Source organism: Amblyomma maculatum, chromosome 1 (genome assembly GCF_055883805.1).
Source record: "Amblyomma maculatum isolate TAMU_Amacu chromosome 1, ASM5588380v1, whole genome shotgun sequence".
Lineage (NCBI taxonomy): Eukaryota > Metazoa > Arthropoda > Arachnida > Ixodida > Ixodidae > Amblyomma > Amblyomma maculatum.
Genome location: NC_139344.1, coordinates 452,165,479 through 452,177,608, shown reverse-complemented (window position 1 = coordinate 452,177,608; position 12,130 = coordinate 452,165,479). Strand labels below are relative to the sequence as shown.

General features: G+C 45.5%; 1 protein-coding gene across 1 annotated transcript in view; it reads right to left on the bottom strand.

The window, feature by feature from the left end:
• Positions 1 to 8,399: 8,399 nt before the first annotated feature.
• The window catches only part of LOC146209663 (multidrug resistance protein mrp-7-like), an 85,203-nt gene continuing 81,472 nt past the window's right edge, over positions 8,400 to 12,130 (bottom strand). The window contains exons 13-14 of the mRNA XM_084580830.1: positions 10,143 to 10,337; positions 8,400 to 8,578 (exon numbers count right to left, since the gene is read on the bottom strand). Of these exons, the coding sequence (XP_084436956.1) occupies positions 8,413 to 8,578; positions 10,143 to 10,337 (361 nt within the window). The 3' untranslated portion in view covers positions 8,400 to 8,412. The remainder of the gene's footprint in view (positions 8,579 to 10,142; positions 10,338 to 12,130) is intronic.

Below are 12,130 nucleotides of genomic sequence, written 5' to 3'. Positions count from 1 at the left end.
CAAGCTTAGTAGAAGCGCAGTCAATTGGCATAAATGTTTTAGGTTTTAGCATGGAGAAGCGGAAACAAAGCCTACACTATTTGATATTATATGCAGTGATTACCGACTCCAACAAAGTAGCTCGGAATCCCACTGGATAACTAGAGGAAAAATGATCTATACTGGCGATGGCAGACAAATAAATTGCGGAACAAGGCTTACAAATGCGGGGCAAACAAATTTGAATGTTTGCTCGCGCGACAGCATACAATTTATTTCTGGCATGTTGTCGCATACATCATACTACAAAGTATGATATTGGATGCAGGTTTTGCACTGTTCACGGATATATATACAAAATATACACAGGTTCTCTGCAGTTTCGTTTTGGGCTTCTATTTATGAGAAAACAAGTAGAAGCAACCTTTTTAGCCGATTACGGAATGGTGTATTATTTTTTTCGCACCTATTCTTGCGTCAAGTTGTTAACCGTTTGGCATTCTTACGAGTTGTAAACGATCCTTTTCTAGGCACCGTTTGTCAATTAAGCTTGGCAACAGCTTTGCCAATTGTCCTTATATCAAATGCTTTTCATCTCATTAGTGGAACGCCTAGTTATTCTCGCTAAATTATTCAAGCAATGCGTTTTTATGTACTCGTTGCTCAGTGGAATATTTAATCACGGTTACCAGAAAAAGGCTGTACAAAGATCTTATTCAAATGACCTTGCCGGTTTCTGTATGCTGGCAACTATACACTTTTTGGGCTGGGACAAAATATACAGAAACGCGTTAAACGAATACCCGTACAGCCTGCTTTGAAAAATTTCTCTTTTAAATTGCTTATAGAAGTTCCGCACAGGAAGATATGGATGGTGGGAAAAGAAATCTTTGCGCCATGGGGTGCGATCCCTATTTTGCATAGGAAGCTGTATCTTGTTTACATTTGCAATTTCAAAGAAAGAATACTGGATTCCACACTTTATGAAATGTATTATATTACAAAGAGCAGCATGATAGAAGGTATGCAAACCACGTGGCACGGTGTCACGAAGAAAGGTAAAATATTGCGCATACCCGCTGCGTGGTTTTCCTGTAAAACATCACCAGTGAGAACAACACAAAAATAGTTGTGAACAAACAGACACAAATAAAGAAGGAAAAAATGCGCGTACAGTCCGTGCGGAATATCCGTAAATCAGCCTTCAGCAATAGGCTGTTTTAAATTTACTGAATAGTATCACAATACTATGATCGTGGTCAAACCTGTTCGCTACCAGTGTGACAATACTATTACAGGGAGCTATATTGTACACGACTAATAGCAGGAGACGTCCTCAAAAATGCAGGCCACGAACAGACAGCAGCACTTTTGCGACCACAACGAGAATGTTTTAGCCATTACAAGGAACGCTGCCGGGTAAAATGGTGCTTACGAACCGCATCGTGCATATACAGTGAGGTAAACATACTTCCCGAAACGATCCCAAATGCACATTACACTGTTTTTGTGCCGAATAAAATTTTGGTTTATGGTACGTGTGAGGCCCCGATAAAGTTTTTTTTAAACCCTAGGTGCGACGACGGACGCTTAGAAATTAGAAGGAATACACGCGTTTTTCAGAAAAACAAGACCCAAAAACAAAAAGTGGCTGCACGGCCAAAGTGCATCGTGCCTCATATTCTGTCTTACACGGACAAAATGCGTTCACGTAGCACAAAAACGACTTGCTAAAAGCGTTCTCAGCTCAACAAGCACGAACATTATTTCGGAAGACAAAAGAAAACAAGTTACCGGCAAAATGAGGCGACGGGTTGAAAAACGCGGTGAGGCGGGCGTACCCGGTAGCATATGATCGGGTTACATCAATGTTTATATGGAAACGGGATGCTCAGATGCAATCCGGTGTATGTATGATAAACTTTCTACCTTTGAGGTGAAGTGGAAGCGCACATCAGTTCGTCGCCTCTCGGGTGATGCGACCCTAACGCGCTCGGCCGCGAAACAACTCCAGTGTCCGCTCTTTACATAAGCTTGCTTTTCTATGCTTCCATCTCCGGTTTCACCTTTGGGCGGAGAGGATGGGATCATAGTGCAGCCCTAAATTATCCTTCGACCCCAGCTTGCACACGCTACTCTTAGGCCGCAAAGACCTGTTCTGAAGAATGATTTAGGCTATGGCGTTATATATACTTCGTGGGGTCTTTCCTGTTTCCTTTGGCGGACTGCGAAGTTGCTGCTCTAACGCCTCAGCATCTGTCGGCGCAGCATATATCAGCTTCTTCCCATTCCAACCACTTTTCAAGCATGATATCTGCGGATCTGTAAGATGACCAAGCCAGAGTTCTCTCCGACCTTTTTGCTGTCGTACACTGATATATTTGATTTCGGGGACCGACAATTAGGCCAAACATCCGTCGTGACCCATCGAATCAATACGGGTGACGCCAGCCCCATCCACAGACGGCCTTATCGTGTTTTCCTTACTGAGCGGCATGATATATAGAAAGAAGTTGACAAGATGCTGGCGAAAAACATTATTGAGCCTTCCTGCAGTCCCTGTGCGTCCTCTGTCGTATTGGTCAAAAAGAAAGACGAAAGTTGGAGATTTTGTGTCTACTATCGCCACCTTAATCAAATAACAAAGAAAGATGTTTACCCTCTTCCGCGAATTTATGACGCGCTTGACTGCATGCATGGTGCCAGCTATTTTTCTTCCATCGAAATGCGTTCAGGCTACTGGCAAATTGTTGTCGATGAACGTGGTCGCGAAAAAACCGCATTTGTCACCCCCGACGGATTCTATCAATTCAAGGTCATGCCATTTCGTCTCTGTAACGTTCCTGCGACATTCGAGTGCATGATGGACTCGTTCATCCGTGGCTTCAAATGGACATGTTTTTACTACTTGGATGCCGTCGTCGTTTTTCTCTTCCATGTTCGCAACCCACCTTCATCTACTTTCTACAGTCCTGGCCGTTTTTCACCGCGCCGGTCTTCAGCTGAACGCCAAAAAATGCAGCTTCGGTCAGCGGCAAATCAGAGTCCTGGGCCATTTGGTTGACGCAAATGGTGCTCAGCCCGACCCTGACAAAGTTCGAGCCGTGCGCGAGTTCCCTACCCCGCGTAGCTCAAGTGACGTGCGAAGCTTCCTTAGCATTTGCTCCTACTTCCGCCGATTCATTCGGAACTTCGCAGACATCGCTCGTCCGCTTACCTTTCTTTCGAAAAAAAAAAACATACCTTTCATATGGGGTTGTGACCAAGCCTATGCCTTTACGACGCTTATATTCCGCCCTCACTACACCACCTGTTCTGGCGCACTTCGATCCTTCTGAACCTACCGAACTACGCACCGATGCAAGCGGCCATGGTATTGGTGCTATCCTTGCCCAGTCCCAGCATGGGTCTTCCCGCGTCATTGCTTATGCCAGCCGCCTGCTTTCGTCCTCTGAGCGGAATTATTCAATTACAGAGCGGGAATGCCTTGCACTTGTTTGGGCGCTGACCAAATTCTGCCCTTATTTGTTTGGGCGGTCCTTCTGTGTAGTGACAGACCATCATGCTTTGTTTTGGCTGTCCTCACTTAAGGACCCCACTGGCCGTTTAGGTCGCTGGGCTTTGCGAATACAAGAGTACGAATTTACTGTAGTATAACAGGTCCGGCCACTTACACCAAGACGCTGACTGCTTGCCCTGCCATCCCGTAGATCCTCCCGATTTGTCCGACCGTACTGCTGACGACTACATTTTGTCCATCTCGGACTTTATAAATATCGCCTCCGAACAGCGTCATGATCCTGCCCTGCAACCAATTATAGACTAGCTGCGCAACAACCCCGATTCTTCCGCCAGCGTGTTTGTGCTGCATAATGAGACATTATACAGTCGCAATATGCGTCCAGATGGCGCGGACCTTTTACTGGTTGTTCCGGCTCATCTACGCTCTAGTGTCCTCTACCAACTTCACGACGCCCCTACAGCAGAACACTTGGGTGTAGCACGCACGTACGACCGTGTGCGATGCCGATTTTTCTGGCCTGGTCTCTACCGTTCTGTCCGTCGCTACGTCGCCGCTGTGAGCTATGTCAGCGCCGTAAGACACCCTCGCTTGAACATAGTGGGCCCCTGCAACCAATCTCAGTACCGACTGAGCCGTTTTCTCGTGTGGGCCTTGATCTCCATGGGCTTTTTCCGACGTCGACTTCTGGAAACAAATGGATTGCTGTGGCGACTGATTATAGTACCCGATATGCTGTAACCAGGACCATCCCCACCAGCTGCGCCTCCGACGTTGCCGACTTTCTTTTGCATGACGTAATCTTGATTCATGGCACTCCGCGTCAACTGCTCACAGATCGTGGCCGTTGTTTCCTTTCTAAAGTGGTTCATGACCTTCTGCGCTCATGCGCTACTCGTCACCAATTCACCACAGCCTACCATCCGCAAGCCAACGGTTGTACTGAGTGCCTTAATCGCACACTGACCGACATGCTATCTATATATGTGTCCGATCACCATCGTGACTGGGACAACTACTTACTTTTCGTCACGTTCGCCTATGACTCCCCACGCCATGATACCGCCGGATACTCTCCCTTCTATCTACTTTTCGGCCGCGACCCTTTACTCCCATTCAACACCTTGCTGCCTCTTGATGGCTCTTCCTGTAGTTACGCTTCGGATGCCATCGCCCGCGCTGATGCCGCCCGCCACATTGCTCGAGACCGGCTTGGCGCGTCTCGGGTCTCTCAAAAGCGTCGTTATGACCTTCATCACCGAGTCGTCCACTGCCCTCCTGGTTCCCTCGTACTTTGGCTTCCGGCCCGCCATGTGGGCATGTGCGAGAAACTTCTGCCTCGTTACGTGGGTCCTTACTACTTCCTGCGACAAGTCACCGATGTGACCTATGAGATCGCTTCTCTACAGCCCAAGTATCCTTCAACAACCCCTCGTCGAGACATCGCGCACGTCGCCCGTCTGAAACCGTACCATTCAAGTTCTCCTATGTAGGCAGCACCGGGACGGTGCTTCTCCCGCGCGGGGAATACTGTTACGGTGCGCAATATCGAGATGACGACGACGCGCTGGTGTGGTGTGTTGTGAAGAAGACGACACTCAGACTAAGCTGGGTTAGCTCTGGTGGTGTGTTCTTCTGACAGCTATCTAGCGTTTAGCGCTGTGTACGTTTTCCTTAACAATATCATCAAGTAACTTGAGAATTCACACTATTTAGAGAATGTTGATTAATAGCGGCCCATAATAAAAACATTGGTGATATGCGACTAGCAAAGCGAGCTTAAGTCTATAAGGAGGGCAGGCAGGTGGCAGTCGTACATATGAAGTCGTTGCTTTAATGTACGCTAGCTTCATCAGCTTCAGCTTCAGGCGCAATCCTTGATGTCCTTGTCTGGCGTGTCCTTGTCATTCTTTCTTAGTCCTTGTTCCCAGTTCGCGCTTTTTTTAGCCTTGAAAGTCAGCGAACTTGTCCAACTTTCTGCTCTTCTAGGCCGTAAACTTATTTTTCAGAAGAACTGTCAGGACGGCGCATATGCTAGACATGCGATGACACGAGCAAAAGAACAAAAGCATATGCCATTAAAAAGTAAAAAGAGTCTAGTTGCAGCCCAACGTGTAGTATTGCAGTTTTGTAGTATAGGAGATAGTACCTTACTATTTATTTTCGCAATTTTAGGGCCTTATACGCATTTTTACTTTAAATAAGTGGCTAAAATTGACGCCGCGAAGCTCTTCTCACCTACAGCGATCGCCATGTTGAGACGATTGGTGACGTCAAGCTGCCAATACACTATTTTGTTCGCACTTACCAGCCTTACTCCAATTGAATGTACTCAGCATGTTTCTGAAAATAGAACACAGACGGCAGTGAAGCGCCATTTAGTTCTTGCCCACACATCCGCCTTCAGAGCGACTGCGGCCATTGTCCAAGGCAGCACTGCCCCCACCGCCGTAAACACCGCCACGCCGGCCGTGTCCTTGGAACCTTCCGCAAGCGCTCCGCGCCAGCGATACGGCACATCGCTTGCGTCTGTGTCAGAAATCATTCTACAATTTGTTCTCGTCACATTTTAGGCCCCGGAAAAGAGAACTTGAAAAATAAATTCTTTTTGAGAAATGCAGACCCATACGATGGGAGCCTTTTGCTTAGATCTGCGCTTAGCAGCATCTGAAGGTGTGGTGCCCTTGTTCTTGTACGCTAGGTCCGCTGCTAAGGCGTCGCCAAAAATAATCATTTCCTTCACTAAAAAACAATGGTGTTGGAAGGACGTTTCATGATCGAGTGGCTCTTTTAATAAACGGTTCGCGGATCACTTACAAATTGGCGTCAGCTGTGGTTTCGATGCTAGCAAATGGAGGCCTATCAACGATTAAGGATAAGCATGCGGCCAGAGCGGCGTCGTCAGTCGCGCTCGCGGGCCGCACCATTGCTGTAAGCTTGCGGTATCCTGTGCTGTAACCCTCATGAGCTTATCGTATACCTTCGTGACGCGGCTGGAGCCAGACTTGGGCCTGACAACGAGCAGCACAAACGATGCTGCTAGGGCGGGACGGGGTTGGTCGGGTGCTACTCGAAGATTGTACAAAAGCGCCGTCGGACGGCATTCTATGCGCATTTTATGTATTGCTTTTGAGACGTGTTTCAGTATATGCACAGTGTGGACACTTTTCGTGCGGGCCAGCTCATGCGGCTTGCGTACTTGGCCGCCGACGTAATCCTGAATCCAGCCCACAAGCGCGGCTACTGCCTAGATTAAAGGCGCTAACAGAGATCGAAAAGTGGGTCGCGGCATAACTGCTGTTTTGTCCACCACATCGGCTCGGCTTCGCGTAACTATAGTGCCTAGAATAGCGCAAAAGCGGTTGACCCAGCTCGTGCACAGAAAATGCAGCATACCCCGCCAGGGTGGCGCAGTGCTTACGGCACTCGACTACTGTTCCCAAGGGCGCGGGATTGAATCCCGGCCTCGGCGGCAGCTTTTCGCTGCAGGCGAAAAGCAAGGCACCCATGTGCTATGCGATGTCAGTGCACGTTAAAGAACCCCAGGTGGTCGAAATTTCCGGAGTCCTCCACTACGGCGTCTCTCATAGCCTGAGTTGCTTTGGGACGTTAAACCCCACAAACCAAACCAGAACATGCAGCAGACGACATGGCGTCGGCTGATGTCGTTACCGGCTACGCCGGTGGCCAGATCAGCAAACTGTTCACGAGGGAAAAGAAATACCAGTTTTAAACATATATGCAGCTCCAATGGAGCTTCAACTTTGAGGTTTAATTGCTTGGCACAACGGCAATAAGATGCAATAAAAGTTCATTATCTAAAACTGGTCTCATGACTCAGAAATGTGGCGCACAAACACAATCACATGAGAAGAAAACACAGCACAAGTGCGCCTGTGTTGTGTTTTCTTCTCATGGGATCGTATTCTTTGCACCACGTTTTTGGGTACAATGAAGCACCAACTCGCTCCTCAAGCTGTTATTTTGTGTCATGACTCCTTCATTGGTTTTTATTCAGGCGCTGTCATCACCTTCTGCATACAGATACGTGTAAATAATTGCAATCTATGACTAAGGCAGGAAATTTTCGGTGGACTAAGTAGTTCCAGTATGAGCCGCTTTGGTGAATCATAACGCCTCCTTGACAGCTGAGGCAGTAGAGTATTCTTAAAGAGATGTCTTCCGAACAAACTGCCTCCTCGGGTGCTTTTTAACAGATATGTTTTTCGAGAACAAGATGTACCAATCTTTATTTCTGTGTGGCAGTTTTGATGATGATGACAGTGGATTTAAAAGGCGCAATGGCATATCAGGCCAAAGAGCGCCGAACACAATGAGTGGCAGTTTCACCAACTAGTGAAGGCTTTCACAGGAATAATTATCAGGAAATTATTCATCGGTCACTGTTGCAAGTTCAGCTGCCTCAACACAACTAATGTTTTGCGCCCCGGGTGGAGCTTCTAGTTGAGTTTAACATACTGCTTCCTCCACCATCTGGTTCTGCTTGCGGACACGGATAGATAATACGCACAAAGTAGCCTTGTGCTCTGGCACTATGGTTAGGCTTCTTCGCAGATGAATACGTACATCCGCACATTTATCATAGTAGCATTCGGTATATATTTGCTTTACCTGCTGAGGACTTAGAGACGCTTGTAGTCTGATGCCCATATTTGCGGTATCTGCCCAATTAGCAAACCAGACGGGGAAATAACTGAACCCGGAAACAAGCTGGCAATGAAAATGGGACCGTAGCTTCGATGAGGAGGCGAAGTCACATGAATCCTTGCCGCGATGCACGGACGTTTGTGCTGAATTTAAAGCATCAGCGCGGTTATGGCATCATTAGATCAGAAGCTCTTGAGAATAAAAGCAATGTACCGAAATACATGTCGCTTTATTATGCTAAATACTTATAACAGACTAGGATTATTTAATGACCCGTTTATCTTTTGGCATTTGAGTTCAGCATCCATGCCGGCAGCGAGTACCATGCTGTAGAAAGCAGAGCTTTTGTCGGCAAGCAGCTGATGAACAGACCCTGACTCCAGAACTCGGCCATCACCCATTACAACCACCCTGAAAAAGAGGAACATACAGTGTCTCTTCTTTGATTTCCGTGCGTATTTTATTTTGCTCCAAAACATGTATTCCAAGGTAAATTGCGAAGTCGCGCCTGTGATGTTATCTGTGCCCAATACGCGGATAACTCAAGCATGTATATACAAGTTTCTTGAGTGACAGAAACACCTGTTTGAAGAAGATGATAATGAATATCAAACACTCACAAACTATCCGAAATACCCTCATGAATCAGTCTTGACAGAATACTGTGCTCGCGCAAAAAATGCTATTGAGGAGGGGGAGAATGCGTTTACATTGTAGGCACTGATTTTGTGAATGTTCTGTGGTGAATTGAATTGCTTCCTACCGATGAGATTTTCAGTTCTCATTTAGAAAACTGTTTCAGTTCCTTGACAGCAATTTCAATTGCATTTTCTTATTTCCATTTTTCAATTTGAATTTCTATTACAGAACTCTTATTCCAATTCGAAGAACAATTCAAATTTTATTTGTTACGGTAGTTGTAATTTTAATTCAAATGCCAGTAAGAATTACACTTTACAAATCAACGACTTCCTTTCCTATTATGTTCGTGCTTTATATAGTAATGCCTTCTCCATTTCACTTACTCTACTTGTCCTCCTCTTCGCACCTGCTTAGCTTACTGGTCATGGCATCGCGTCATCGCAAACCGTCGGAAACCGGGTTTTCATTCATGCATGCGTTATGTGTAGTGCTCTTCCGATGCATCCTAACCTCGCGAACAATTGCAGGCATATTTGCGACCTTGCAGTCAGCGAACTGTTAACGTGGGAGAGTTAACGAAACATTCAGGCGTTGTTAAATAGAACTTATCATTTGGATTATACGGTAACTTCAGTAAAATGAGCGTTGTGTCGCATCAGCCCTATTTGGACACATCATTTAAAGCAAGTACTACATAAGAATTTTTAGCACGCACACACACACACACACACACACACACACACACACACACACATCTACAAACACGCACACACATTTTCACACACACACACACACAAACGATAAAGCACTTAGGCACTATGTGTCTTTCTGCCTAGTGTATACTGTGCGTTTCTTGCACTACAGTTATGTCTCAGGCGAGTAACTTGTTTCCGTGGGTGGGGACTAAGATTACAAAGTGCGCTGAGCAACATTGTCCCATTATTTCAACCTGGGCAAGTGTGTGCTATTACATTACAGCACATGGTACCGGTATCCTGCAAGCAGTAGCGATGATGGTCGTTTTCAATGATCTTGAGTTCATCAGTAAAAAAATCAGGATCTGTGGCATAACGAAGTGAGATGGGGCCCAATTCGCGAGCAAATGCAAAATATGGCTCATTTTTGACGCTGATATGCGTAACAGTTGTTGATTTCTTATCACCTATCTTCGGTAAGCTTTGAAGCTGTTAATCGCCTCCATATCCGAGTCCGATGGAAATTTCAAAACATAGGTTCAACATGGCAATATCAAACAAGACTGTTCAATTGTTCACACAGCTCGATGCTAGCAATCTAGGAAGAACTTTGCGCAATACTTTGTGACGTCACCAACCTGTCGTAATCCAGTATGGTGTCGAGTCGATGAGCTATGGTGATGAGCGTGCAGTGTGAAAAGTTGTCCCGCAAAGTTTGCTGCACCTTGCGGTCCGTGTCCGGGTCCATCTGCGACGTGGCTTCGTCCAGCACTAGAATCTTCGTGCCGCGCAGCAGAGCACGAGCCAGGGACACAAGCTGGCGTTGTCCACAGCTGGGTAAAGTAATGTAGGCAGCGAAATATGATGCTATGCCGGAACCTTTGTGAGCCGTGTCGATTAAAAACACAAGAATTTGCTCCAATTTGCAGGATTCCCCAGGTAGCACCGAAATATTGGATAAATGTTATTTTTGATAAAATCGAATGTTATTTTAATGTTGTTGATGTCCTTTTTAATAATGTTTTAGCAATGTTACATATTAGGGTTGATATTATGTTTCGATAAAAATTTTAACAAAGTGAATATGTATGCAACATACATACAACATTCGTTATAATTAGAACAACCTTGCACAACAATATAGGTCAATCGCTCGTCATGATACATAGCGTGCACACCTTGCAAATCCCACAATACAGTAACACAACAAACATTTGAAATAAAATTTTAGGGCTGTGTTTGCTTTTTACGGCGGGCATCATCATCATCTCAAAGCTTTAGTTAAAAAAAGAGTTATTGAAAAAACTGTGTTACTGGAAGAAAAAGGGGCAAAAGTGCTGGGACATGGTGCTTGAAATGCATATGCTATGTTGCTATATACGTCACTGAAATACTTTAACGTTAGGGACAATATTAAAACATTTGTGTGCAACAATAAAATATTGTCTAAAATGCAGAATGAAACATTGCGCAACATTATAATAACATATTCCAACGCCAGTATTACTATAATGTCTGTAGTGAATGTCCTACTAACGTTATTTTATTTGAGAGAACGTTAGGCAACATTCAGGCAACTTATACAACAATTTTATATCATTATTCTCATGTTCGGCGCTACCTGGGTTGTAGTCGAGCATTTCAATGCTGAAGGCAACAGCGAGTCTAAACGCGCGAGCGGTGTGAAGACCAAGAATTTTTGTATTTTATCTCTAGGTCTTCTCAACTTTCTTCCACGTCGAATGGCCGAGAAACATTCTACTGACAGAATGGCTAAGAGCAATCAACCTTGGGATTTTGAATCTGTGGCGTGCGGTTTTATTGGAAGTTGCTCAAACTTTTATGCTGCAGGTGTTCATAGCGCATTTGAATAGAAACAGGTATGGCTACATATAATACACTCTAGCAGTATTTAATACCTTGTTAAGCTTCGCTTTCTTGGTCACAGTTCTAAAACTAAGGTCGCCGGAGGTGCGTCTACAGCGGGAGCTAAAAGGATTTCATACTTAAAATGTAGCTATTTCTCTTTTTCCTGCGGCGTTCCCACTACAAAGTGAAAAACGGTCATGCTGCCATAGAACTCTCGCAACGCCTCTGATCTCCTGGCGACAGATTAGCTGAAAAGCTTATAGTACGAAGTGATATTTGCGGGAAATGTACTCGTGATAAAAACATTTGTAACGTTCCTAATATTCAGTCTTCTGTTTTACGCGATATCGTGCGGGGCTGGTTCAGCCATAAACCGCCGCCGAAGCCCACAATTGAGGCATCGCGTAAAATACGTGCAGCAACATATCCCTTGCAGCTGGCTTGGGGCATTCATAGGAACTCAATCGAGCCTAATATGTCGTTGCCAAGTCATTGGCGGTACGCGTTCCGCGTAGTAAGTGACTTTCCCACTTCAAACTGCGTGTCTACGTGCTTTCTCCATGCGGAAGCCAAATAGAAGCCAGCATGCCAACACCAAAATTCAATCTTTGATGTGGAGCTTTGGTGTACCGCAATTGTTTTTCAAAAACGACATACATGAAAGTTTGTTAGTACGAAACAGAATGCAAGACGTATGACATATAGCAGAGCTCACAATGGCGAACCGTTGCTTCAAGCGCGGCGGTTATATAATTAA